At 34.7% G+C, this 26,563-nt stretch overlaps 7 protein-coding genes and 1 long non-coding RNA gene across 9 annotated transcripts; 1 reads left to right on the forward strand and 7 right to left on the reverse strand.

Annotated features, from left to right (window-relative positions):
- Nucleotides 1–297: 297 nt before the first annotated feature.
- LOC145327833 (uncharacterized) lies at nucleotides 298–2,132 on the reverse strand. The gene is made up of 3 exons (XM_080171378.1): nucleotides 1,749–2,132; nucleotides 1,448–1,515; nucleotides 298–1,094 (listed from the first exon to the last, which is right to left on the reverse strand). The coding sequence occupies exons 1-3, from the start codon at nucleotides 1,763–1,765 to the stop codon at nucleotides 847–849; spliced, it is 333 nt and encodes a 110-aa protein (XP_080027504.1). The 5' UTR covers nucleotides 1,766–2,132; the 3' UTR covers nucleotides 298–846.
- Nucleotides 2,133–3,639: 1,507 nt separating this feature from the next.
- LOC145327834 (uncharacterized) lies at nucleotides 3,640–5,431 on the reverse strand. The gene is made up of 3 exons (XM_080171379.1): nucleotides 5,066–5,431; nucleotides 4,451–4,561; nucleotides 3,640–4,255 (listed from the first exon to the last, which is right to left on the reverse strand). Exons 1-3 carry the CDS (start codon nucleotides 5,170–5,172, stop codon nucleotides 4,171–4,173), a joined length of 303 nt encoding a protein of 100 aa, XP_080027505.1. The 5' UTR covers nucleotides 5,173–5,431; the 3' UTR covers nucleotides 3,640–4,170.
- Nucleotides 5,432–6,065: 634 nt separating this feature from the next.
- On the reverse strand, nucleotides 6,066–10,175 carry LOC145327494 (uncharacterized). The gene is made up of 5 exons (XM_080171040.1): nucleotides 9,551–10,175; nucleotides 8,897–9,409; nucleotides 8,479–8,565; nucleotides 7,648–7,995; nucleotides 6,066–7,335 (listed from the first exon to the last, which is right to left on the reverse strand). Exons 1-5 carry the CDS (start codon nucleotides 10,173–10,175, stop codon nucleotides 6,524–6,526), a joined length of 2,385 nt encoding a protein of 794 aa, XP_080027166.1. The 3' UTR covers nucleotides 6,066–6,523.
- Nucleotides 10,176–10,231: 56 nt separating this feature from the next.
- Nucleotides 10,232–13,329, reverse strand: LOC145328794 (uncharacterized). 2 transcript variants are annotated; one of them, XM_080172661.1, is made up of 3 exons: nucleotides 11,949–13,329; nucleotides 10,920–11,538; nucleotides 10,232–10,666 (listed from the first exon to the last, which is right to left on the reverse strand). In XM_080172661.1, exons 1-3 carry the CDS (start codon nucleotides 11,961–11,963, stop codon nucleotides 10,521–10,523), a joined length of 780 nt encoding a protein of 259 aa, XP_080028787.1. In that variant the 5' UTR covers nucleotides 11,964–13,329; the 3' UTR covers nucleotides 10,232–10,520. The 2 variants fall into 2 exon arrangements, with proteins under 2 accessions (XP_080028787.1, XP_080028786.1); XM_080172660.1 differs by having other exon boundaries at nucleotides 10,920–13,327.
- A 114-nt stretch (nucleotides 13,330–13,443) lies between these two features.
- LOC145328797 (uncharacterized) lies at nucleotides 13,444–14,845 on the reverse strand. The gene is made up of 3 exons (XM_080172669.1): nucleotides 14,260–14,845; nucleotides 13,809–14,032; nucleotides 13,444–13,601 (listed from the first exon to the last, which is right to left on the reverse strand). Exons 1-3 carry the CDS (start codon nucleotides 14,466–14,468, stop codon nucleotides 13,459–13,461), a joined length of 576 nt encoding a protein of 191 aa, XP_080028795.1. The 5' UTR covers nucleotides 14,469–14,845; the 3' UTR covers nucleotides 13,444–13,458.
- Nucleotides 14,846–15,172: 327 nt separating this feature from the next.
- LOC145327495 (uncharacterized) lies at nucleotides 15,173–19,564 on the reverse strand. The gene is made up of 6 exons (XM_080171042.1): nucleotides 18,932–19,564; nucleotides 18,287–18,402; nucleotides 17,851–18,022; nucleotides 16,831–17,383; nucleotides 16,185–16,340; nucleotides 15,173–15,764 (listed from the first exon to the last, which is right to left on the reverse strand). The coding sequence occupies exons 1-6, from the start codon at nucleotides 18,957–18,959 to the stop codon at nucleotides 15,173–15,175; spliced, it is 1,617 nt and encodes a 538-aa protein (XP_080027168.1). The 5' UTR covers nucleotides 18,960–19,564.
- A 2,338-nt stretch (nucleotides 19,565–21,902) lies between these two features.
- On the forward strand, nucleotides 21,903–23,348 carry LOC145328798 (uncharacterized). Its single transcript, XR_013882643.1, has 4 exons — nucleotides 21,903–22,034; nucleotides 22,439–22,505; nucleotides 22,735–22,802; nucleotides 23,231–23,348. It is a non-coding gene; the product is annotated as an uncharacterized LOC145328798 (long non-coding RNA).
- A 326-nt stretch (nucleotides 23,349–23,674) lies between these two features.
- Nucleotides 23,675–25,118, reverse strand: LOC145327496 (speckle-type POZ protein-like A). Its single transcript, XM_080171043.1, has 2 exons — nucleotides 24,828–25,118; nucleotides 23,675–23,875 (listed from the first exon to the last, which is right to left on the reverse strand). Exons 1-2 carry the CDS (start codon nucleotides 25,116–25,118, stop codon nucleotides 23,675–23,677), a joined length of 492 nt encoding a protein of 163 aa, XP_080027169.1.
- Between the last annotated feature and the right edge of the window lie 1,445 nt (nucleotides 25,119–26,563).

Genomic DNA, 26,563 nt, shown 5'->3' on the forward strand with positions numbered 1-26,563 from the left:
ATTACCATTTTAGGACGCAAATTTATACCAGATTTTGACCAATTTTTACCACTTTTTTGGTAAAATTTACCGCAAATTTCTGGTAGATTTTACCGAAAAAGTGGTAAAACTGTTCAACACCTGGTAATATTTTTGCCCTAAACTGGTAAAATTTTACCAGAAATAGGGTAAATATGGTAAAAATTTACCAATAATTGTGGTAAAAACGGGTGGTAAAAATCACGAGAAAGTGGTAAAAAACGACCTTAATTATAGAAAAACCTCGCTTGTACACAAAACGCAAAAATAAAAAAAAAATTGTTTTCATTATTATCTTTATTGATTGAAACACTTAAACATATTTTTTTACATAATGATTTACATAGGTACGATAGCGCGATACTATATAGGTATATATTCACAGAAATTTTCTTAATTAGTCTATAATTCTAGACGTGGTTTAAATGACCAAATATTACATAGTTTTACAGATAATATAACTGCATGTTTAATCGGTTTAAGCTGAGAAATTAACACAAATATACATAGGTTTTAATTGCTGAGATCTGGATTCTAATTGTACTTTATACTAGAACATTTTTATACACAAGAAAAATATATTACGAAGTTACTTTCCATTATTAAATTTTCAAAAATTTGCTATATAGGAATAGCGGTTTCAAATATAATATTATATGAATATTCTCATCGTCAGAACAAAACTGTCAAAACTGTCATATAGATTAATGTACGTACAAATTAAAGGTGGTTAAACATATTTTTGACTCAAGATATCTTGATATATATCACTTTTTTATCACAAATAGTTTATATATGATCTGACTGGAAGGACTATTATACATCAGCTTACTTTTGTCCTTCTTTTCTTTGTTTTTGCCTCTTGTGAAAGAAGACGCGGCAGTCTGGACACATATAGGTGCATTCGATGAGTCTTGTGTTCAATGGCAGCTCGCTTCGGGGACTGCGTCCATGGGCGCAGGTCTTGATTTTCCCCGGTGTTGCACTTCTTTTGCGCCTACTCAGTTTTGATGCTGGCGGGATTGTAGGAGGGGGTGGTTCAAACATCTCCTGCTCATCATCTGACACCCGATACACTGAAATTAAAATATTTTTTAAAATTACTTTTTTTTACAAAAAAATACTTCAATTTTACAATAGTTTTTTTTTCTAGCCTAACCTAACCTAGTGTATTAATAGAAAGAGTAATATTTCTAGTTTTAGCCTAGCCTAGCCTAGCCTAGCCTAGCCTAGCCTAGCCTATTCTAACCTAACCTAACCTAACCTAACCTAACCTAACCTAACCTAACCTAACCTAACCTAACCTAACCTAACCTAACCTAACCTAGTGTAATAATACAATGTATTACGGCATTTTCTTAGTGCCTAGTACAGAAATGTTTCACTATATGCTTTGGGCACAGTCGCTAGTATAAATATTGTACTATACCTGGGCTTTTTGGTCCTGGATTCTTTATGTTCTCATAAATTATATCAAAATCCGGTTTGTCTTCCATCCTGAAATTAAACAATCTATACTACAAAGTAAAACGATTTTTGTTTGTATGTAGCGAAGGATCTTGTTAACCGCTGAACCGATCGGGTTCTTCTCATAGGTACCGGCAAGGGAAGGGAGTGGCAAAAGAAACTTTAAGGATATACTTCATATTAGAGGGTTTAGCGTACAGAAAAATCATTTACAACACAGTCGCCAGGATAAAGTAGTAAAAACAATTTTTAAAAAATCTTACTTTGCTGGTGTTTCCATAACAGTGACTTCCTTAACCTCGTTCTCATCCGAATTTTCTGGAGAGCCAGCTGCAGCTGTTTTGTTCCTGAATTAAACAATATATATATAATAATCTATTTAAATTAAGTAGTTAACTTTTTGGTTCCACATTTACCCCTTCCACCTTACCCAGCTAGAGGCGTACTTGCTAGTACTCGCTTTTAATAAATAAAGGAACACGTTGAATTTGTCTTTACAGAAAAATCATTTACAACACTGTCGCCCGGATAAAGTATGAAAAAATAATATTAAAAGAAATATCTTACTTTGCTTCTCCTTCCATAACAGAGGCTTGTCCGACCTTCTGGTCATCCTTTTGTGCCGCCGGACATTTCTCGGATTGCTCCCTGAATTAAGCAATCATATTATTATTAAATAGTAAACTTTTTATGGTCCACATTTACCACTCCCACCTTACCCCTAGAGGCATACTTGCTATAGTTTTGTAATATATAAAGGTGAATTTGTCTGTACCGAAAAATCATTTACAACACAGTCGCCCGGATAAAGTATGAAAAAAGATTATTAAAAGAAACTAGTGGCTACGCCCCTAGAAACCTCTAGGGGCACTTAAGGTTGGAAGGGGAAAAATCAACATCTTCCCATTTTCAATTTCAGTTTCAGAAGAGTAAAAATATTTTTTGGGGGAGGGGGTGAAGACACCCTGCACAAAAATAGTTTAAAACCTTTCCAGGACCTATAAGAAGCTTCACTTTAAAGGAGAACAATATCGGTTTAGCGGTTATCCTTCGGGACAGACAAAAAACGCTTACTACTTTATATAATAGGATATCTTACTTTGCTTCTCCTTCCATAACAGAGGCTTGTCCGACCTTCTGATCATCATTTTGTGCCGCCGGACATTTCTCGGATTGCTCCCTGAATTAAGCAATCATATTATTATTAAATAGTAAACTTTTTATGGTCCACATTTACCACTCCCACCTTACCCCTAGAGGCATACTTGCTAGTTTTTTAATATATAAAGGTGAATTTGTCTGTACCGAAAAATCATTTACAACACAGTCGCCCGGATAAAGTATGAAAAAAGATTATTAAAAGAAACTAGTGGCTACGCCCCTAGAAACCTCTAGGGGCACTTAAGGTTGGAAGGGGAAAAATCAACATCTTCCCATTTTCAATTTCAGTTTCAGAAGAGTAAAAATATTTTTTGGGGGAGGGGGTGAAGACACCCTGCACAAAAATAGTTTAAAACCTTTCCAGGACCTATAAGAAGCTTCACTTTAAAGGAGAACAATATCGGTTTAGCGGTTATCCTTCGGGACAGACAAAAAACGCTTACTACTTTATATAATAGGATATCTTACTTTGCTTCTCCTTCCATAACAGAGGCTTGTCCGACCTTCTGATCATCATTTTGTGCCGCCGGACATTTCTCGGATTGCTCCCTGAATTAAGCAATCATATTATTATTAAATAGTAAACTTTTTATGGTCCACATTTACCACTCCCACCTTACCCCTAGAGGCATACTTGCTAGTTTTGTAATATATAAAGGTGAATTTGTCTGTACCGAAAAATCATTTACAACACAGTCGCCCGGATAAAGTATGAAAAAAGATTATTAAAAGAAACTAGTGGCTACGCCCCTAGAAACCTCTAGGGGCACTTAAGGTTGGAAGGGGAAAAATCTACATCTTCCCATTTTCAATTTCAGTTTCAGAAGAGTAAAAATATTTTTTGGGGGAGGGGGTGAAGACACCCTGCACAAAAATAGTTTAAAACCTTTCTAGGACCTATAAGAAGCTTCACTTTAAAGGAGAACAATATCGGTTTAGCGGTTATCCTTCGGGACAGACAAAAAACGCTTACTACTTTATATAACAGGATATCTTACTTTGCTTCTCCTTCCATAACAGAGGCTTGTCCGACCTTCTGATCATCATTTTGTGCCGCCGGACATTTCTCGGATTGCTCCCTGAATTAAGCAATCATATTATTATTAAATAGTAAACTTTTTATGGTCCACATTTACCACTCCCACCTTACCCCTAGAGGCATACTTGCTAGTTTTTTAATATATAAAGGTGAATTTGTCTGTACCGAAAAATCATTTACAACACAGTCGCCCGGATAAAGTATGAAAAAAGATTATTAAAAGAAACTAGTGGCTACGCCCCTAGAAACCTCTAGGGGCACTTAAGGTTGGAAGGGGAAAAATCAACATCTTCCCATTTTCAATTTCAGTTTCAGAAGAGTAAAAATATTTTTTGGGGGAGGGGGTGAAGACACCCTGCACAAAAATAGTTTAAAACCTTTCCAGGACCTATAAGAAGCTTCACTTTAAAGGAGAACAATATCGGTTTAGCGGTTATCCTTCGGGACAAACAAAAAACGCTTACTACTTTATATAATAGGATATCTTACTTTGCTTCTCCTTCCATAACAGAGGCTTGTCCGACCTTCTGGTCATCCTTTTGTGCCGCCGGACATCTCTTGGATTGCTCCCTGAATTAAGCAATCATATTATAATTAAATAGTAAACTTTTTTTTTGGTCCACATTTACCCCTCCCACCTTACCCCTAGAGGCATACTTGCTAGTTTTGTAATATATAAAGGTGAATTTGTCTGTACCGAAAAATCATTTACAACACAGTCGCCCGGATTAAATACCAAAAAAAGAAGTGAAAAAAATTTCTTACTTTGTTTGTGTTTCCAAACAAGCGATCTCCTCTTCCAAAGAAGCAATTTTTTGCTTTGCTGCCCTAAGGTCTTGTTTTATTTTCTGCATTGTCTCCCATCCATCGTCGTCCCTGAAAAATAAAAAAAAATAATACTAAAGTAACAGGATGTCCGTGTTTATGTACCGAAGGATCTCGATAACCACTGAACAGATCGGGTTCTTCTCATAGGTACTGGCAAGGGAAGGGAGTGGCAAAAGAAACTTTAAGAGATATACTTCATATTAGAGGGTTTAGCGTAGCTGCTAATTTGAAATATCAGGGGTGTATATCCTATATGGGATCCCCTGTTCAGGTGGTGGGGGGAAAATAACTAAAATATGTGTGGTAGGACCAAAAATTTTAGTTCTTTCAATATTTCTCCATTTCCGTCCCTACTTGGTGAGATAAAAATAGGTGGGAAAAAAATACAAAATTTTGTACCACGGGAACAAAATAAATCTTGTGCGTAATGTACACCCCTGAATGAAACTATAATTATTCGCCATAACAATAATGTTTATCCTACTCTTTTCAATCCGGCTACTACCACCTTCCGAACAGAAATAGAATGGTAACAAAAATAAATAAACTTACGTAGTGCAATCCAAAGTTAGGTTCAAATCTTCTGTATCAGACGATTTAGGAGGGGTATCAGGCAGGTCAGCCAGCTTAGCAGGCAGCTCAGGCTCAGACACACTCATTTCGTTCTTCTCTTTTTCGCTATCACTGAAATATATAAATATATATTATATATCCCAGGTAATCGGACCTTTGCCCAAAGAAGTAATTACCAAAAAATATGTAATATGTATTTATGTAATTATGTTGTGATGGATTGTCGAATCCGATTCGATGAATGGTTACCAAAATATAGCTAGGGACGGACGGACGGACAGACAGACAGACAGACATCATTCTACTTCGTTTTATACATATTAAAATATTACTCACCCACTTGTGGTTTCCAGCTTCTGTTCTTCGTGCTGTTCGTCTCTCTCTAAGTCGGCTGCTGCTGTGGCTGACATGGACATGTCGGACATTCTATATTAAATTTGAAAAGAAACAAATTATCACTGGTAATTATAAATTTTCATGAATAAATGTCCAAAAAACTGACGTAGGGAATTTTAATATAATAGGGTCCAGCAAGATCACATATTGGTATATCTTATATTGTAAACAAGTATATAGACAAATTTCATTTACAAAAAGTTAATACAAATTTGAAACGTTCTCTTTTTTAATTACAGCACAGAAACATTACGGATTTTACCATGGAAATCTACCACCGTATTAATTAAAACATTCCCTACGATAACTGTCATATATATAATATTTATATACAAAATTAAACAAATATATAAAATTAACAAAAGCTAGTTGTGAATACTTTTTTTCCTTAGTTTAGGGGGTAAACTACAACTGCTATATACTGAATTACAAAAAATGCAACAGATTATACAACAAAAAATTTTCAGTTTAAGCTCTTAACTTTAAGCTCATTAAACTTAATTGGTGGAAAGGGGTAGTTTCACAAAATGCATTTGAAATTAATTTTGTGAATTGCATATTTTTCTTTGTTAAGATGGTAAAAGTACGTGGTAGAAAATTTAACTTTCTTCAAATTTATGCCATATAAATAAAGTTTAAACACATTTAAACAGGTTCAAATATACGGTTCACTAAATTAACTTCAAATGCATTTTGGGAAACTACTCCTTTCTAGATATTATAAAAAAAAGTTGAAGATGAAACTTATGACATAAAAAAAAATTACATATAAATATATATATACGTAAAGTCCTGGAATTATTGGGATTGACTGGGAGCTATCAGGTCTTCGTCTTGTTCTTCGTCTTGTTCTTCGTCTTGTTCTTCGTCTTGTACTTCGTTTTCAGACGAAAGTTCCGACGAATAATACTTGTCTCCATTCTGCCAGGGATGTATATTCTACATGGTTCGGATGTGTAATATTTTTTCCAAGTCTGCACAGGGATGTATATTATATTTCATTAAATATAAATAGATGGAGGTAAGAAAAAAAGGTAATAATTAAGAAAACTGAAAACATTTGTAAATTTTAAAAATTTTTAGCCGTGGACAAACAATATTTCTTGTGCAGAATATACACCCCTTTCCCGAATCAGCTGTAATGTAGCTGCCAAAGATACTGTAATTGTTTATGTTCTGAGAACATTGTTGAGAACTTGCTCTCTGTGGTGGTCTGGAGCTTGATCTTTTCTTCTTCTCTAACTCTTCATCTTCAGGCCTGATTCCCTGTTCCCACAATCTTTGCCTCTTCATGTTGGCCTTTACTCGTTTGTTGGCATCTCTTCTTGTCCGAGTCTCACCACGCTGGCCGAAATCGGGCAAATGTGTATTTGTTCTGTTCAACATTTGCTGCATCCTAATTTGGTTAGGTTGCTCACTGAGTTGACTATTACTACAACCTGGCTCTGCACTGAGTTGACTATAACTACAACCTGGTTCTGGGTTTACGTCTTCATCAGGATTTGATGTGCCTCCGCAACTTTCAGCATATTCCCGGCTTTCATTTTGTGCTCTGCTCGTGCTTGCTCTGCTCTGGTTTCTGTACAACACCGCTTCAATTTGATTCGTTGATGGAAATTTTGTTTGTTTTCTGGGACGTTTAGGAACTTCTTTGGTAGGCTTTGGCTTTTGGGCCACTTTTGCTTTTGGCCTGCGTTCATCTTCTTCTTCTTCACTACTACTACTACTGCCAGTTCCAGTGTCTGGGTCTGATTGATGACCTTGATCTGTATCATCACTTTCTGGTGCTTCTTCTTTGATGTCAGAAATTAAATCACCTTCTTCTTCATCTTTTTTCCACTTTGCTTTTTCTCCTACAAAGAAATAAAAAATGTTAAAGCAAATGTACATAATTGTAGCTTCAATATTATTTCCATACCTATATGAACATTAGTTACTATTAATCAGATTCAAATGAAAACAAGCAATATTTTTTACCCTATATTTATATGCCAATCAAAGATAAAAGGGGGAATTTTGCATTGGCAGTTGCTTTATAGGGGTACAATATGGAACTGTGAAGAAACGGCGTCGCCACCGCCGAGAACCGCCAATAAAAGCCCCAAAAAAGTGTCACTTTCGCCCACCCCCCCCCCCCATTTATTACATTAAGACCTGTAACTTACCGTCAATGTTGATGAGTTCTAAAATTTCCATTTGGTTGTATATAGAAACATTTGAGCCTACTGCAACAACCTCATAATGACCCGTGTGGTTTTCAATTATAATGGCAAGTTTGGGTAATATTATTCCACATGGATGTATCCGAATTTCCTTACTTGCATTGCCGTCATTCTTGCCCTCAATGTCCTCAACCTCCAAAATTTCGTCACTCTGGTTTCCGTCATCTTCGTTATCCACCTCGAATGATGGTTCATTTGAGTCCAGCTGTAAACTTCTCTTGGTTTTTGCTTCGGCTTCCAATGCGGTTTGCCTTCGCTCCCGGTTCTTCTTTGGAATGATCGGCACATCATCTAAATAATTATTATAGTCATTATTTCAAATAGTATAAATGTTACCCAACCCCCCCCCCCCCCCCCTCCAAGGAAATAGCTTAAAATCACCGCAGGACCAATACACAGAAGAGTAGAATCCGATCTCCAGGATACAATTAATACCATAAAAAACCTAGTTTTTACCACTTTTATGGTAAAATTTTACCAGCCTATACGATTTAAAAGGTGGTAAAATTTTACCGTAACCTCGATCGATTCAGTGGTTACTGAGATCTTAAGCTTCTGACGGCCGGACAGACATTAAGCTACTTAGTATTATAGATAGCGGCTGCGCCCATACAAATTTTAGCCTAAAACCCTGTCAGGGCCTGTACGAAGTTTCCCTTAAAACAAAATTAATCCACAGGGTTTTTATCTAAGACTACTTCTCAACTAAAATATTAATAAACTTAAATTTAGGTGATACAGTTCCTACGTTTTTCAAACTATAAATAACAATACCTTCGGCATCCTCATCATTCTCATCACTGCTGCTTTCCTCCACGACACTTGTTGCCTTTCCAGTCACCTGTCTCTCGTTACTGTTGCCTGTAAATAATTAATTTATACATTAATTTTATACGTTTCCAAACAAAAAGCAAGTACTGAAAACATTTTTTCCACCCCCCCACCCCCCCTACTTGGTTGAAAAAAAAATTTTAAAAGGAAATGTGTTGTAGGAGGGATAGAATAAATAAATCATAGAGTTCTTTAAATATTTTTCAATTTTCCCCCTACTTGGTGAAAAAAAACTAGGGGGGGGGGGAAGAAAAATTTAAAAAAAATTAGTAGCAGAGGAAAAAAAATCTTGTGCAGTATATACACAATACGAGGAAAGATAAAACTTATAAATAATAATTAATGTTCAACAAATATGTACCTGTGATTGAATTATTTCGTCCATAAAATTCTTTCTGTCTTTGCAGTGGTGGAAAGTTTGGTGGTTGTTCATCATCTTGCATTGGCACTGTATCATCAAGATTTCCCACATTTTGGCCCTCATCGTCTGTTTCAGAAATAATTATCTTCTTCGACTTTTTCGAGCCCTTTCCATGCTTCTTCCTTTTGGAGCTTGTGATGTTTTCAAATACATTTACTTTGGGTTTATTATTGGACTGGCTGTTGACAATTGGATCTTCATATAACCTACGTGGCTTTACTGGTTGCTTTACTGGTTCTGGAGTTACTGCTGGATTCTCCGCGGGTGGTATGCGTAACTCATTCCCAATCTGATCATCATTTGAATTCATTTCAACGTCGTCGCCTCCGTCATCAATTACAAGCTCCTCACCATTGTTGCTTTCTTCATCAGCAATGTTTTCCATACCATTTTCTTCAACAGCATTGCCTTCAGCATCATTGTCTTCAACAGCATTGCCTCCACCATCATTGTCTTCACCATCAGTGGATTCATCAGCAGTGGAATCATCAGCAGTGGAATCATCAGCAGTGGAATCATCAGCAGTGGATTCATCAGCAGTGGTGTTCATTCTTCCGATCTTTCTATTTCTGGAAATTTTTGTTGCTTTCTCACTGGCATTGTGAATCTTTGTCTGTTCTTCACTCATTTCTGGTTTCAAATTGTTTGTGGCGTACGAATAATACATTACAGCTCTTTGTATAACCTTCTTATCACTATGGACTGTCTTGAAAAATTGCTTGGATTTCTTTGCATTCCCAATGTCTGCATAATTTTTGATCTGAAATGTAGTACTCGACCTGTCATTGTTTCTTTTCAAGTAAATCTGGTTCTTTCCTTGAACTTCGTGGGGTAAGCAACCCATTGAGTGGGCACCTAACATGTAGTAAAATTTCTTGTCTTCGGCTGTAACACCTGGTGTTGAAGTTGTGATTGTCTTCGGTTTAATACGCCGCTTAATTCTTTGTATCTCTGCAGGGGCCAGATACAATTCACACATCTGTAAGGCTGATCGTTTCTGTGGCTTTTCCTTCTTGTCTTTCTTGTCTTTCTTGTCTTTCTTGTCTTTCTTGCCTTTCTTATTGCTTGTCTCCTTGCTTGGCTTGATTTCAAAAACCTGTTCATACTTGTAGAGGGGGGTTGACAATGCGCGTTCTTGTTTTCGCGTTACCAGCCCTCGAAATAACCTCCAGCAGACAGGATCCTCATTAGCAATCATATAATCTTCGGCCCTCTTCATATTTTCACAAAAACCAGTCGCGTCCTTTTTAAAAGTGTGTTCTAAATTGCGCTTGAACCTAGATAAAAAAAGGGTTTATATCAAAACAGTCTCAATATATAACATATAACATATATCAAGAAAAGATGAACTAAAAGTCTTGCCACATAAAAAAATACATGGTACAAAATTGAAATTCTTTGAAACATATGCCATAGAAATGTAGTTTAACAATTTAACAAGAATACAATATGCAGTTAACATTTCGTGAAACTACTTTTTTAACTAAAGAACATTGAAATGCATTTTGTGAAACTACCACTTTCACATTTAATAGACGCGGAATAGATGCGATAAATAATTGAATTACCTACAAGCTTGTATGTGGTTCCTCACTAGAAAAAGGTCGCTTGAAGACACATAGGTTCCTGTTCTCCACAAATTTGGTGGGATAGCTTCATGTAGGTACGTCTCGTTAAGCACTAACTTACAATGATCCAAGAAACGTTCCACTGAAATAATAATGAAATTTTCAATTAACTATGCATAGGTACATGTTTATTATTGTACCAGGGGTGTATATTCTGCACAAGATTTATTTTCACAAATAAAATATATATATAAAAAGATTATTGTACATGGTCACCTGCTAGCAAGAATAGGAATGCCCCTTTTATTCGGTTTATTTCCCTTGCCCCCACCTCCCTTCTCCCTGTTTTAAACGTTTTCTCATCATGTCAAATTTACAAAATAATATTTACTTACCAGTTTCGTCATCAATAAGTTCCGGAGCAGTCCAAAAGGCAGCGGTGATGCGGGCGTCAAAGGTGAACTGCTCGAACACGACATATAGGAAGGTTATGATGTCTCGGCATACTTTCAGTAAGGTTTGCCAGCCTTTATCCACTTTCAGTGAGTCTTCGAAATTTTGGATGAAAAAGACAATTTCTTCTCTTCGCATATAACCATCTTTTTCCAAGGGGTCATGGTTCTTTATTCTTTCTTTGTAAAATTCTGGTGAGAAAATCTGGTCCACGACAACATCCTGATTCTCACTAGGCCCTTTATTCGCCTCCTCCTCATCAAGCTCATCCACATTGGTCAGTCTTCTTAGATCAGTCACCAAGGTTTCCACAATTTTGCCGGTTTTCTTCATTTCTGTTGTCAGGGTTACAGTATTTTCAGCCATATCTCTTGATACACTGTCTTGCAGGTCTTTGATTTCATTCTTCACTAATTCATGGTTTGTGGACGTTTTGTTTACCAAGTTTCTGATGGACGCATTAATGGGCTCTATTTGATTTTTCATTTGTGAGGTCAAGAAAGTACGTAGCTGCTGAAATTGGTTCTGAATTTGGTTCATAACGGCCCCGGTGAACAAATCCTTAAAATTAAACATATTAAACCACATATTTTCAAGTCTTGGTATTTTAAAAACTACGTGGTAGAAAAGAAGACTATCCACAAACAAGAGCAAGTGATCCTAAGCATCTTCCATCATTTTTGGACTTTGACAAACAAAAAAACTTGGTAAAATTTGACCAACTTTTTGGTAAAAATTGACAAGGTAAATTTTTAGGCTAAGTCCAGATTTTTGGACTTTGACCAAAAAATCAACTTGGTAAAATTTGACCAACTTGTTTGTAAAAATTTACAAGGTAAATTTTTATTGGTCAATGTTTACCAAAAATTTAGTCAAATCTTACAAGTTATTTTTTCCAGGCTAAGTCGATATATATCCTAAATAATTGTAATTTGTATCCTCTGGATGACAAAATGAAATAAAAATAATACCTCGCTTTCTTCCATCTCACCAGAAGGGCCAGATGATCCCTGGGGTCGTGATGACTGGGACTGGGATCGTGATGATGTTGCAGGAGGAACTACAACTCTCGCGGTCCGTTGACTCGCGGAGTGGTGCCGTGCCCGTGGAGATGGAGGTGGGGTAATATTTATTGGCCTTATTGGAGATGTTGTGGTTCTAGTTGTGTTCTAAAAATAATATAGATAATTATTGTAAAGCATTACTTACCGAGGATTATAGTTTTAAACAACACCGGCATTATCCTAATTTTTTTCTTCTATTTTTTAAAACTTTACCCTCCCCCCCCCCCTCTCCCGACAAAATGACTGTGTTAGGTTAGGCTAGGTTAAGTTATATGGTTAGAGGGACCCAATTTGTTCAACGGTTAACGAGATTTGTTGGTACCAACCCACAAACAGACATCATGTTAGTAAGTTTAGTTTAACAACAAAACACCAACAAACCAAAAACCGATAACAATAAAACTTAAAATTCTACCTTTGCTGTTGTACCTTTGCCACCTCCAGTAGATTTGTTGGTTCCAGGTTTGGCACTTGCAGCTTTGGCAATTCCACCTCTGACACTTCCATTAGGTTTGCCACCTCCAGTAGGCTTGTTGTTCTAAAGCAAGAAATAATTGTTGTATTTACAATGCATAATAAGATATTAGATAGCAGTGGCTACGCCCCTAGAATTTTAATTACTAATATCAAATGTTAAACACACTGTGGAAAATTAATAAATAATTATACTTGGTCAATAATCTTTTGTGGTCTGTTAAGCATGAACCGATAAGGTTTTCCTTTCGATCCGGTAACATGCGAATTTATAAGTTTTAAGAGCGAAGGGTAGCAGCAATTTGTACAATAGTAAATTAGGCCTTAAATATAATTTTTACCTTTACAGAACTAGCACTCTTTCCAGTCCTCGTCATTTTGGGATCTAGCTTGGTCAATTGCCAGTCGAAATTACGCTGTTGTATCCAGGTCGTTGGCATGGGCAATTTGCATAGTTTTAAATCTGAAATGTGTAGACAGAAATTAAAATTTTATGTAAAATTAAATTAAATTGCAAACATGTACTCTTTCAAATTACAGACTAGACTTATAACACTTTAACTTCATACCCATCGATGGCCAAAAAGGTAGGGTTTTGCTAAATTAAGTTGACATGCCTTTTTTAAAATTAGCTATAAAAAATAATTTTAATGAAAAAAATATTTTAAAGTACATTTCACATAAATTCCAAATAAAGAGGGAAGGGCCTTCAGTTGAATTTTACAACATTTTACATACATATTATAACAAAAGGGGGGGGGGGGAAGTGACACTTTTTGAAACCAAAACTAAAAGTCAAAGGAACTGAACTAAAGAAACAGTTACAGATCTGTCATTTTGCATGGCAGTTGTTTTATAAGGGTACAATATGGAACTTTCAGTTTTGGTTTCAAAAAGTGTCATTTCCCCCCCCCGCCCCTTTCTCTGCTTTCAATGTACAAAATTAAATTCCGATAGGAATTACGATGGAGACATCTTGATGCAACAGGTGTACGGAGATATGTGCTACTCTGTACTTCAGTAGGTTGGAGGCTAGTTGTGTTGGAGGATGGCTATAGTCTTCGGGATCGTCAGTCTTGCCTACTCCTAATACCAGGGGTGTATATTTTCAGTGTTTAAAACCATAAAACTTAATTCATATTTCCTAGACCCCCCCTTTACCACACTCTCCTCCTGGCATGATAAGAGAATTACAAATAAATTGTGGTAGGTTAAAAAGGAATTAGATGAAATGTATAGTTCATGAAATATTTCTATACAACAATTAATCATGTGCAAAATATACACCCCTACCTATTATTCTGGAATCTTCAGGAAAGGTGTATGCCGGAAAAAATGTCCTCACTTTGTGGACCAACCATACTGTTTTATCACGACGGCAGTCTGGGACAAAGTAGAGGTCTTGGCAGTCTGTATAGAATTGATTACTTTCGAACTTTCGTTTGTTGGCATTCCTTTTTCCCCTGACAGCCAGCTTTTCATTTATGTACGGTTTCACTGTGTGAAATATCAACAATCTAAATATGTCATTTATGTCATTAATGGCTGTTAAACGGAAAGGTATGTTGCTGGTGAAATCGTTATAGCTTAAGTGTTTGATCAGCAATACACGGAAAGAAAGTTATGTTACATTTTTAAAAATTACATTAAAATTTGTAAAGAGTGGGGGGGGGGGGGAGAAGTGACACTTCTTGAAACCAAAACTAAAAGTCAAAGGAACTCAACTAAAAAAAAATAGTATTACCTGTTTGAAACCTCTTTAAGGCCAAAATTATATCCTCGGATGTAAGTTGATATCACATGATTGGCACTTTCGAAAGCATAACAACTGAACGCCATGGATGGTCCAAATCGGCGGACATGTTCCGGCATATGGTAAAGCATGTGAGTATTGTAACTCAAGCACGATTCGCCGTACATCTCCGCCAATTTTGAGTTCAGGACCATTATCATGGTCTTGAGCTCAGCCACACGTTCAGTTGTTATATGCTCTTCGAGACTGCGCAATATGTGGAATAAAAACTTGCATATCAGACGTTGTTCATCTTTAAGATTTGCCAACTGGAAAAAAAAAACATTGTAATAATTTAAGGTAAAACTAGCTCTTTCGCCCCTAGCCTCTAGGGGCTTCGCCCTATATACTTATTGGAAGTCCACCCTCCTCAATAGAAATATATATATAATATAGCACACGTGCGCAAATTTAAAAAGAATGTTATTGCTATACAATATAATGAAACTGAAATAAGCTTTAAATTCTAAAAAGATTATAATATGGTAAAAACCTACCTCTGCATAAAATATCATATGGTAAAAGCCCAGTACTTTGAATTCAGAACTTTTCAAATTGAGGGCTAGCTTCTTCTCTGTCAGGCGCATGATGGACGTACGGGGAACGCGATCAAAATCGCCAACAAGCTTCAATTGATCGTTGATTTCATCTATAATTGGAGTTACTGCAGTTCATGGTAAAATATGGGTGATAAGGAGAAAATTTTCAAAATTTAAGTTCTTTAAACTTTTCAAACTAACACTCTTTTAAGCGGCATAACAAGGCGTACAAATAATGTGTAATAGACAATCTAAAAATGCAGAATTTTATCGCAGTGCCGAGAAATGCGCGAAGAAAACACCTATTTTACGCGTCATTTCTTTAGTCAAATGCAGTACATCCCTGTAATTCTCTCCATTTGAACTAAGTCTTCTTCTTCCAATTCTGGATAACTATTACGTCCTTTCTTCAGGTACGTCATCACTTTCTTTACATAGCCCAGGTGCAACGCGTGCATCGGATCACTGGGGGTATCTTGTATTAAATCCAAGCTCGGGTCAAGCTCAGAAAAACTGGTTTTCATGTTCTGATTATTTTCCTCTAACTTGCGGAATTTCTCGTCAGACCTCGGCGTACCCATATTTTGACTGTCACTGGGGTAAAATACATTCATTGATTCGAACAATACCAAGTTCTTTTGACGGAGATAAGTCTGTGAAAAAGCCATCCCTGGAAGGTCACAGTGTGGGCATCCATTTTTTGATCCATGGCCAAGAATGCCGAATACATCGGCTCTGGCAACGGCATCGTGGATGATGGTTCTACATTGAAAGGTATGTCCAGGTAATCCTTCTTGAATTAGTTTGTTGATGAATCGGGTAACATTATCCAGAAAGTTGTAACTGTAGGGACGCCTCCTCGTCTTCTCAAATATGCTGACTGGCAATATAACACTGAAATCCTTGTTGAAGAATAACCTGAAATAATAAAGAAGAATTAATAATAATAGCATTTAATACCTTAGACTTAAAATTGTAGTCACTGATTTATAAAACGTAAAGGCTGGTAAAATTTTACCGTAAAAGTGGTAAAAACTAGGTTTACTTATGGTATTAATTAAGTCCTGGTATACAGTAAGACAGATTTTTATATATGTATGCAATAGAAAAAAGTATCAATTGTAAACTTAGTTTTCTTTCTTATTTGTTTATTGAATGGTTTCCTAAACTTTGGCTTTAAAAATCTGGGCTGTCAATTGATGTAAAACAAATATTTTGATATCCTTTGAAATATAGGCTGCCAATCCTAAAAAATATTTTTTCGAGGGTCATGCTGTATATGAAAAGAACTTTATCCCAACCCAACCCTTTCAAATCCACAATATATTAATTACTTACCTAATCCAGACAGTATAATAGGAGATATGAGATCCCTGAGCTGCTTTCACTCCGTCGCCCGAGATGTCAAAAGTTATATGATCATCAACGGCCTGTTGTCCATTCAACCGTTTAAAGTCTGTGATGGCGTCTTGGAGGATCTCATAGGTAGGGAATCTGGAAAAAGAAATATATTTTTAACTAAAACTTGCACAATTCAAAGAAATTTTGCACCATCGGGCTCCAAATAATATTACGATGAAAAGTAATGGAACAAGGATGACAACATCCATAAAAACCAAAGCACTGTAACGGTACGACAAACGGACATTAACAATTGTGAAGTATCTGAACTGAATTTAAAAATATTAAAGTCGAACCAAAATTGAATGTAAGTAAATTTGTTAAAAAAAAATACTTCAAGAAGGATAAGGTTTATGCACATACTTAAATTTTAAGGAATTAATTATAGAGTGGCTTCGCTTATAATATTGTTCTCAAGTTGTCGCAGGAAGCAATATACCAAAGAATGATCAAACTGATAATTAGAACACTTGAAAGTTTGTTGTTAAAAAAGGAGAAAAATCGACATGTTTAGAATGGACGTACGGAAATTCTGGTAATGATTATAGAAATGCTACGCTTTCTAAATCGTATATAAACATACCTGCACTCAATCAGTGAACCAGGAGCATTTGTAGGATTATATTTGTTTTCTTTGATTTCAACTTTGTATTTGGGTTTGAATAATGTATTATATGACGGAAATTTGAAAATACACGAGCGTTTCAGAATCGCCAGGATGATTCTAACTTTGTTGTGAGAGATGGGGTTGTCTAGAACACAAACGCTTCTGAAATCATTAACAATTTCTTTCTCAAGTTCTGTAAGATGTTTGAATTGATCCCCGTCATGATCGCCATCAGGTTCGCCATCAGGTTCGTCATCAGGGTCATCGTCATCATCTGGGTCAAAATAATCTTCAGGTATATCAAACAATTCGACGTGGTCCCAGTCCTCGGCATCTTGAATGCTGTCATTGTCTGCATCATTATTATCGTTGGTATTATTGTTGTTAATATTGTCTACAACAATATTAATGTAGTTTGTTTCTTCAGGATTGTTATTTAATCGCTCCAAAACTTGGTTTGCGTAGCATTGATAACATATACTTTCGGTTTCCTTTGTGAAGTTGGTATTGCAGCCTGTACAAACTTTACCTAAAAAAATACGATGTTAAACATGGTGTTTTATAGTTATAAACCTTCCCGGGACCTATGTGAAGGTACCCTGTAAAGGAGAACCCAATCGGTTCAGCGGTTAGCAAGATCCTTTTGAACAGACACACAGACATCCTGTTACTTTAGTATAAGGATAATGCCGTAAAGAAAAACTAGTCAAATTAGAAAGTTAAAAAATTAAAAATTCCAGAAAAAGTAGATAAATGTAGAGAGTGGGTGAAGGTGGGTTAGGTTAAGGGATCCCATGTAGAATATACACCCCTGGAACAAGGATATCTTGAGACAAACTTAACTAACGTTTGATCAAACCAATTGTTTGAAATTTAGATTGAAAGGAAAATAAAAAACAAAAATTGGGAGACAATGTTTGTGGGAATTTGGACAAACAAACAACAAACAGACAGACCGACATCGTTCTACTTTATATTACAGATATTGTAGGTTACCTTTTGACGATGCAGTTTCGTTCTCATATTCCACATCCATCAAATCCTCCTGCTGTTCTTCTTCTAGTAATGGCTGACTGTCTTCACTTTGTTGATGTTTCTGCATGCGCCATTTTCTGGTTCTCGTTACCTTACAGAAGAGTTTTCTTATGGACCTCAGTTTATGCTGCAACTGGAAAAAGATTACATAATTAGTGAATTACTTATTTAAAATAATATAGGGGAGTTGTTATGGATCGTTATTTGGGCAAGCTACACGTGTCAATTGATTACAGTACATATGACTATACTGGTGTAAGAGCAAGCATGTTTATAGTGCGCTGACTGCAAGTGAAAAATAGAAATTAAAGTCGAGCATAGATTATACTTTAAGTACAGTAATGAAAAGTAAGGTCTCATCTTAAATATGTAGAAATAATTAGTTGTAAAAAGTCACCTGTACATTTTTCGTCTTATCTCCACTTCTTATACGCTTCAGTAGAGCTTTAGAGAGTGTACCAATCAAATTGTCTCCCATTTCAATAACGTCTAACAGGGGTGTATAGGTAACTCCTGAAATAAGAAGTATATGTTATAATCAGGGATGTAAATTCTGCATGGGATCCCCTGCTCAGGGGGGGGGGGGAATAAAAAATAAGTGGTTGGAGGAAAAAAAAATGTAAAAATTAAGAAAACTGAAAACATTTTTTCCATTTTGCCCCCCTCCTTGGTTAAAAAAACTAAAAAAATGTGTGGTAGGAGGGATAAAATAAATGAAATATAGAGTTCTTTAAATATTTTTCTATTTCCCCCCCTACTTTTTCAGAAAAATCTAGGGGGGAAAAAAAATAAAAAATTTTGTAGCAGGGGAAAAAAAATAAATCTTGTGCAGAATATACACCCCTGGTTATAATAATAAGGTTATTACTTGTTTACATATAACGAAAGAAGGAGAAAGCAAAAAAGGGGGGGGGGGGGAGTGACACTTTTTGAAACCAAAATTAAATGTCAAAGGAACTCACAAAATAAAGAGTTAGAGTTACAAACATAAGAAAATACCCTTATTTATTCTTTGATTGTCTATAAAATTAATTAAACTTACCTATCAAAATTGTGATCCAATTATACATACGTCATCCAGCGTTGGTCTGACATTTTTTTACTTTGAAAAAAATAACTATATACAATATATACATAAAATTTTGTTTGTTCCAGTCCTGACCTGGATAATACCTATATAAATTTCCTGCCTTCCCTGAAAAGCCGACGAACGCATATATAATCGAGCCCCACTGGTCGTGACTTTTGCAGAATTCTGCAGTTGCATGGAGTTTTATTATAACAACAATGTTGAACCCAGAAAATTTGTTAATTTGCTATAAAATAAATAATAATAAATAATATAAAACAACATAACAAAAATATCAAAAAACAAAAACAAAAAATAAAACATATCAATTAAGATCTCCTAGAGAGCTATAGCCAGAAGCTTAAAAAACTGTACACGTGCATACGTAATCGTCGGCTTTAGGGGTAAATAATGTTTATTAATGTTTATATGCAGGAAATTATATATCTGCACGACCAGTGGGGCTCGATCACTGTCACCATGGGTACTTAATTCTAAAATATATGGGCGCTGCAATCAAAGAGAGGTTAACGTAAATGTTCTGAAAGAACAAAATGATGTTATCCTCTTAGGAAATACCCCCCCCCCCCTAGAAAAACGGCGCCTGGCCTCTACCTAGCCGTATAACTTAACCTAGCCTAACCTAACCCAGCAATTTAGTTTGGGGGGGGGGGGATGGGGAGTTAAATAATACAAACAAAATTTTCTAAGAGGATAACGCCACAAATTACAATTAAAATTCGCTTTCAGCATGGATATCCGGAGGCTGGATGAAATCGCCGGCGGCGAGCTCGGCTTCTCCTAGCTTCTCCTTTCTCTTCCCTGAAAGGAAAGAACATTGAATTAAAATGAGAAAACTAAAGCGTTTTTTAATGAAAAAACTCAAAGAATTCTGAAACATTTTTTGGTTAAAAACAATTTTTTCCCCTGCTACAAAAGACAACTAGCCATGAACAAGAGCAGGTGATTTGAAGCAACTTCCATCATTGATCCACTTATTTCTTTTTTCCCCCTCCCCTCCCCCCCCCCCCCGGAGCAGAATATACACCCCTGCAATAATTTCGTAGTTTTTACCTTGTTACTCTGGGTTTTATTTAGAAAAAAGGGCTGACGTTGGTGAGGAAAGGTGCACAGTCGGCTTCATGGTCAATGACATATCTCTCGGTATCATCCAGGCGGGGTCTCTCGTTCTCGTAGAGATTCTCGGGCATAGGTTCATTCTTCTTTAATTGTGTCTCTACCCAACCGTGATGGTATAACAGTTTTACTATTTCAGCAGCGTCATCAATGCCACATGATTCTTCTTGAACTCGAATATTTAACTTGGAGAAGAGTCTCAACATCCTAACCATGAGGGCGTCCCATCTGTCATGCAGCTCGTGGTATTGGTATGGATCCATCCTAATTTGAGGAATGATTATTTTGTTTGTCTTGTTTATTTTTGGGAGGGGTGTGATTAATGTTTTTTAACTTTCCGGTATTTTATTTGTCCTTAAACAAGGGGGGGGGGGGGGGAAGGCCTGGAGCTCCGGAACCTGGAGGCCTATCCAAAAAATATTAAAACTTGGGAAAATTCATCATATAAGAATGATATTATCCCTAATAACCTATACTCTCAGTCCAAAGATAAAGCCTATACTCCCTGTTTACGCAAATGTGTCAAAACTTCCCCCCCCCCCCCTATTTATTTAAAACAAATTTTGTAACAGGAGAAAAAAAATAAATCTTATACAGCTAATATACACCCATACCTGTTATTATGATGTACGCGTACCCAGGTGATTGACTTGAATAGCCTGTTATTCAGAACTATCTGAAAAGGTAGAATATTTAAGAAATAAAAAATTACAAAATAAAAATAGCTCGTATTCATTCGAATCCGGTGGATAGGAACAGGTGTTCTCATTCATACGCAAAAAAACTAGGTAACTAGCATATCGTATTATATGCATGGTTTTCTACGAATATAAAAATCTAAAAGCATAAGATTAAAAACAGTTATTTTTAGCCAGTGCCTCCGGCACCTCTGGGCCAAAAAAGTAGTTTCATTCTTATAATTGTACTCCTATATTTGCGACAATCCGTTTATACTACGGTGCAAGACATATATTTATTAATTTTACATTTAAAAAAGTCCTGTATATTACGTAAGCTAAAAAGAGTCCCAAAAATGGGAGAAAAAACGAATACGAAGAATATTTTAGAAAGAATTTTCAATAATTAATGATAAAATTTGAATTATAAAACAGAATGATACATATTAACTTCAAAATTCACTGTAATTTCACTAAAAATGATTACTAAAATACAAAAATGCACCGTAGTCATATAGTCCAGTTGAATTATTGCGCCGATGGAAAGTTACGGTTGCCAACATACAGATTGAATAGGTGGCAAAACACTTTGCAAGACAGTTATATTTTTAATCGTAAAATTGCAACGAATAATAACATTTCATGAATTATATAAGTTATGCAGTTTTAATTAATTAACCGGTAAAATATTAAAATGATATTATATACATAAGGTGTTTTTTAAAGTTTGGCAACTTTGTCCAGCACGTTGATTTTATCATCTGAAAACAGGGTTACGAAAGTTAAATTAATGTAAATTTTTTTTAATGTGAATGTAATATATTTTTGCAATGACTTAAATGAAATATCATCGATAAAATATAAAAAAATATATTGCAATGGATATAAAAGAAATATTTTTCAATATAAAGTTGTATACCTGTACAGAGCATGTGCATGAATGCCGCTATACCGATTGAAAACTATTGTAAACAATGAGTGTTATAGTTCAAGTCTCTTAGAGAAAATACGTGTTATAAAGTATGATTGACAGGAGATGGTCCATGTCACAAGATTTATATGAATGTCAGTTAAGAACGCCTAGAGAGCTATATATTCAGAAGTTTAAAAAAGTACTTGTCTACCAGTCTTGGCTGTTAGTGTTGATATATGGACCCTGCAATCAAAGAGATGATAGTCAGAAGTTTAAAAAAGTACGTGTCCACCTTCAGTCTTGGCTGTTAGTATATGGACCCTGCAATCAAAGAGTGGTTTGCGTAAAAGTAAGTGTTTAAATAATTTTAATATAAAAACATTAATAATATAGGACCTTGAGCGTACGGTTTTAGGCTGCCTTCGATTAACGGTTTAAGTTTTACTAGCGGCTATGCCCCTTAGAAGCCTCTAGGGGCACTTAAAGTAGGAAGAGAAAAGTCGAGGCCTCATCCTATTTTTAATTTGAGTTTCAGCTATAGATTAAAAAAAATAAAAAGCTTCGTTGTAAAAGAGAACAATATTAATATATTTATATAATAGGATAATTGTTTTAAGCCTTTTTTAAGCCTTTTTGATTTGATCTAAGAAACACTTTTTATCCTATTCTTAATATTAAATAATCCGGGTTTAATATATATGAATGTAAAAGAAATATTAATAAATTATATTTAAATTGAATATTGTTTTTCAGGTTCAGCAACACTGATTCATCAGAAATAACTATTTGGGCGCTGCAATTAAAGATTGGCGAGATAGAAGTAAGTGTTTAAATAATGTAATAAAAAATCAATATAATTTAGGACCTTACGCATGGTTTTAAGCTGCTTCGATAAACTGTTTGTTTTATAATTTTTTAAACCTTTTTGATATATGATATAAGAACGACTTTTTATCCTATTCTTAATATTTAAAGTATTCTACTATTAATATATATAAATAATAATAGAAATATTAACAAATTATATTTCAATTAATATTGTTTTTCAGACTTAACCAGGAATCAGATTCGTGAGAAAATATATGGGCGCTGCAATTAGTGAATGGTTTACATAGAAGTAAGTGTTAAAATAATTTTAATAAGAACATGGATATTTTAGACCATGTTATTAAGACTATCCTTTAACGAAGCCTTTTTAATTCAACCTTGCTACGAAGCCTTGTGTGATGGTAGAGTGTTTGAGTTCTTAGGGAACCACACTAATTACATAATATTATCTTGAGTTAGACAGGTTTTATAAGCTGTAAACAGACTAATACAATTAGATATGTCATTATCTTTAAATTATTTATTATAATCTATATAATAGCACCTTTGAAATAAGCTCATATTATATCCAACCTATATTCGCCCTTTAAGGTTTATGATTGTTTTAAGCGTAACGAATTTTTATACCCTTAATAGAAAGATATTATAAGATGTGTTTTATGTAAAATAATATTAAAAATATATATAAATTATATTTCAATTAATATTCTTTTTCAGGTTTAGCTTCGCACACAGCTGGGTTTATTCTCCGATTATAAGCTGACCGCAATTCGACCGTGGAACATTTCTTGGACCAACATGAAGCTGTTGCCGTCAGAAATTCATCCGTTAAAAGTAAGTGTTTAATTATTTGTAATAAAAGATAGTTGGAATAATCCTACACGCAACTACGGCAACACCTCGGCCCCAAAAGGTAGTTTCCATGTATACAAGCATAACAAATATGAAGTTAATATACACAGACACACATCGAACTACCTTTATGAAACTGTATACTAAATTATATTAACAATTAAGCTATTATTAAATTTATTAGATAGATATTAAACTGGTTAGACAAAAGTTAATACATAAAAATAATGTACTAGATAGGTAGCTATTTAAAATTAGATTTTACTACTTTATATTATTGAAACAGTACATTCAGGATATTATTAAAATCTAAACAGCATTACATTCATCCTCGTGCATGTTTACTTCGTGAAGAACAGCTGCCAGTTCGGCAGCCTGGGCAGCGGCGGGCAGCAGAGGGGAAGGACGGCAGCGATTAAGATGTGTAGTAATCCATCCATGTTGATATAACCTCTTACAAACCTCCCTCTGGATCTCGACATTGTCAGTTCTGGCTCTAATCTCTAGACTCTCTCTTAAAAATAACATACGACTATTTAATTCATACCATAACTCCAAATTCCCGTTATAAGACATTCTTAGTTTCTCTCAGTCTGGTTATGTATTGATAACTGAATTAAACTTTCTCTAATAAGCAGGCACGTACACAAGCTGTATCTACTTTCTCCATGAAATTTTCCCAAAACCGTTAACTTTCCTTTTTGTAAGGCCTTTTTGATTTGTTAATCCTTTAATTGCTTAATTTAAAAATGAATATTCTTTTTCAGGATTTTGGAGTTGAACCAGTTTTGAAGTGTGGAGCTTTGCAGTTCCATGGAGAACAACTAGAGTTCCATCTCCATTGTAACAGTCACAGATTATACAAAAAATTTCATTATTTATTATGACGACAATGTTGAACCGAGAAAATATGTTAGTCAGTTAAAATTAACAAATAATTTACAGAACGATACTAATAAGTTTTATTATGACGATCAATGTTGAACAGAGAATATTCTGTTAGTCAGTTAAAATTAACTTAAATAAAGCGTATTGATTACAATCAGTGTTTATTATGACGACAATGTTGACACCTAACATTCCACAAGCTAAAATTCTAAAAAATATTGACTTTAACATATAAAGCGTATTGATTACAATTCGCCCAATCGGTGTTTATTAATTAAGTTCTACTCGAGAGCTCCAAACATTCCACAAGCTAAAATTCTAAAAAATGTTATTTACAGAAACGATACTAGTAAGTTTTGTAGTTTCAGTATTGACCTGGATAATATCTATATGACCTGTTATGTTATAATATGAAATAAATTCTAAATAAAATCATTATCATCATTATATTTTATTTGCGATTTTTATCATTAAGTAGAAGGATGTTTGTTTGGAAAAATCTGGACTTAGCCTAAAAATTTACCTAAAAATATTGACAAGAATTTAATTAACAAGTAAGAATGGAAAAACCTACCTTAAATACTGGAGATCTTGAGGCAAGTATAAACTTGTGCACTTTTAATTTGGAGGTACTAGTTTCTATCAAACAATCAGTAAACTCTGGATCCTCAAAACAATTCTCCAGGTCACCGGAGAGACAGGATACTGCACTTTCAGGTCCAGGTTTTATAACTTCCAGCCAAATAGTCAGAGTACCTCCAGGTAGGAGACTTGCCTGATTGTTCTTCAGTACATTAATCTCCATAAAAGCAGCATTACAATTTCCCTCTCCAGGTGGCACTGTTATCAATCGACATTTAGGCATCAGTACTAGACTGTTGTTATCTTGGATGCCAATCTTTTGTAGTTTCAGTATTGACCTGGATAATATCTATATGACCTGTTATGTTATAATATGAAATAAATTCTAAATAAAATCATTATCATCATATTTTATTAATTTCATATTCCATATAACGAAAGCAAATAGTGCTGAGTAAAAGGATGTTTGTTTGGAAAGTATTAGGTCTGAATATTTCCTCATTATATTTTATTTGCGATTTTTATCATTAAGTAGAAGGATGTTTGTTTGGAAAAATCTGGACTTAGCCTAAAAATTTACCTTGTCAATTTTTACCAAAAAGTTGGTCAAATTTTACCAAGTTTTTTTTTTTGGCAGAGTCCAAAAATCTGGACTTAGCCTAAAAATTTACCTTGTCAATTTTTACCAAAAAGTTGGTCAAATTTTACCAAGTTTTTTTTTTTGGCAGAGTCCAAAAATCTGGACTTAGCCTAAAAATTTACCTTGTCAATTTTTACCAAAAAGTTGGTCAAATTTTACCAAGTTTTTTTTTTTGGCAAAGTCCAAAAATTTGGACTTAGCCTAAAAATTTACCTTGTCAATTTTTACCAAAAACTTGGTCAAATTTTACCAAGTTTTTTTTTTGGCAAAGTCCAAAAATTTGGACTTAGCCTAAAAATTTACCTTGTCAATTTTTACCAAAAAGTTGGTCAAATTTTACAAAGTTTTTTTTTTTGGCAAAGTCCAAAAATTTGGACTTAGCCTAAAAATTTACCTTGTCAATTTTTACCAAAAAGTTGGTCAAATTTTACAAAGTTTTTTTTTTTGGCAAAGTCCAAAAATTTGGACTTAGCCTAAAAATTTACCTTGTCAATTTTTACCAAAAAGTTGGTCAAATTTTACCAAGTTCATTTTTTTTGGCAAAGTCCAAAAATCTGGACTTAGCCTAAAAAAATACCTTGTCAAATTTTACCAACTTTTTGGTAAAAATTGACCAAATTGTGTTTTTTTGTCTAAGTCCGAAAATTCGGACTTACCCTGAAAAATAGAGTTGTAAAATTGACCACATTTTTGGTAAAACTTCCAAAAGTGGTAAAATTGAAAAAAAAAAAAAAAATTTAAATTTAGGCTTCATTGTATAAAAGTCATTATTTTAAAGTACTACAACTGATTATGAAGAGCTGTTTTTTATTTAAAACACAAAAAACGGGTTTTTTTGTTTCGTCAAATTTTACAAAAAAAATGGTAAAATTTGACTAATTTTTTGGCTAAAATTTTTGCTGGTAAAATTTACCACGAAACTGGTATATTATACCAGGTTGACCAGCTTTACCACTTTTCTGGTAAAACGACTCTTTTTTTATGGTATTTCGTAGAACCTGGGTAAGTTATAGTTGTGCAAATAATTTTAGTTATTTAAACATATTGTTACCTAGTTGTTTAATGTTAAACTTTTCTGTTAGATTTAT

This window comes from Acartia tonsa, chromosome 9 (genome assembly GCF_053477335.1).
Source record: "Acartia tonsa isolate MP-2025a chromosome 9, ASM5347733v1, whole genome shotgun sequence".
Classification (NCBI taxonomy): Eukaryota; Metazoa; Arthropoda; class Copepoda; order Calanoida; family Acartiidae; genus Acartia; species Acartia tonsa.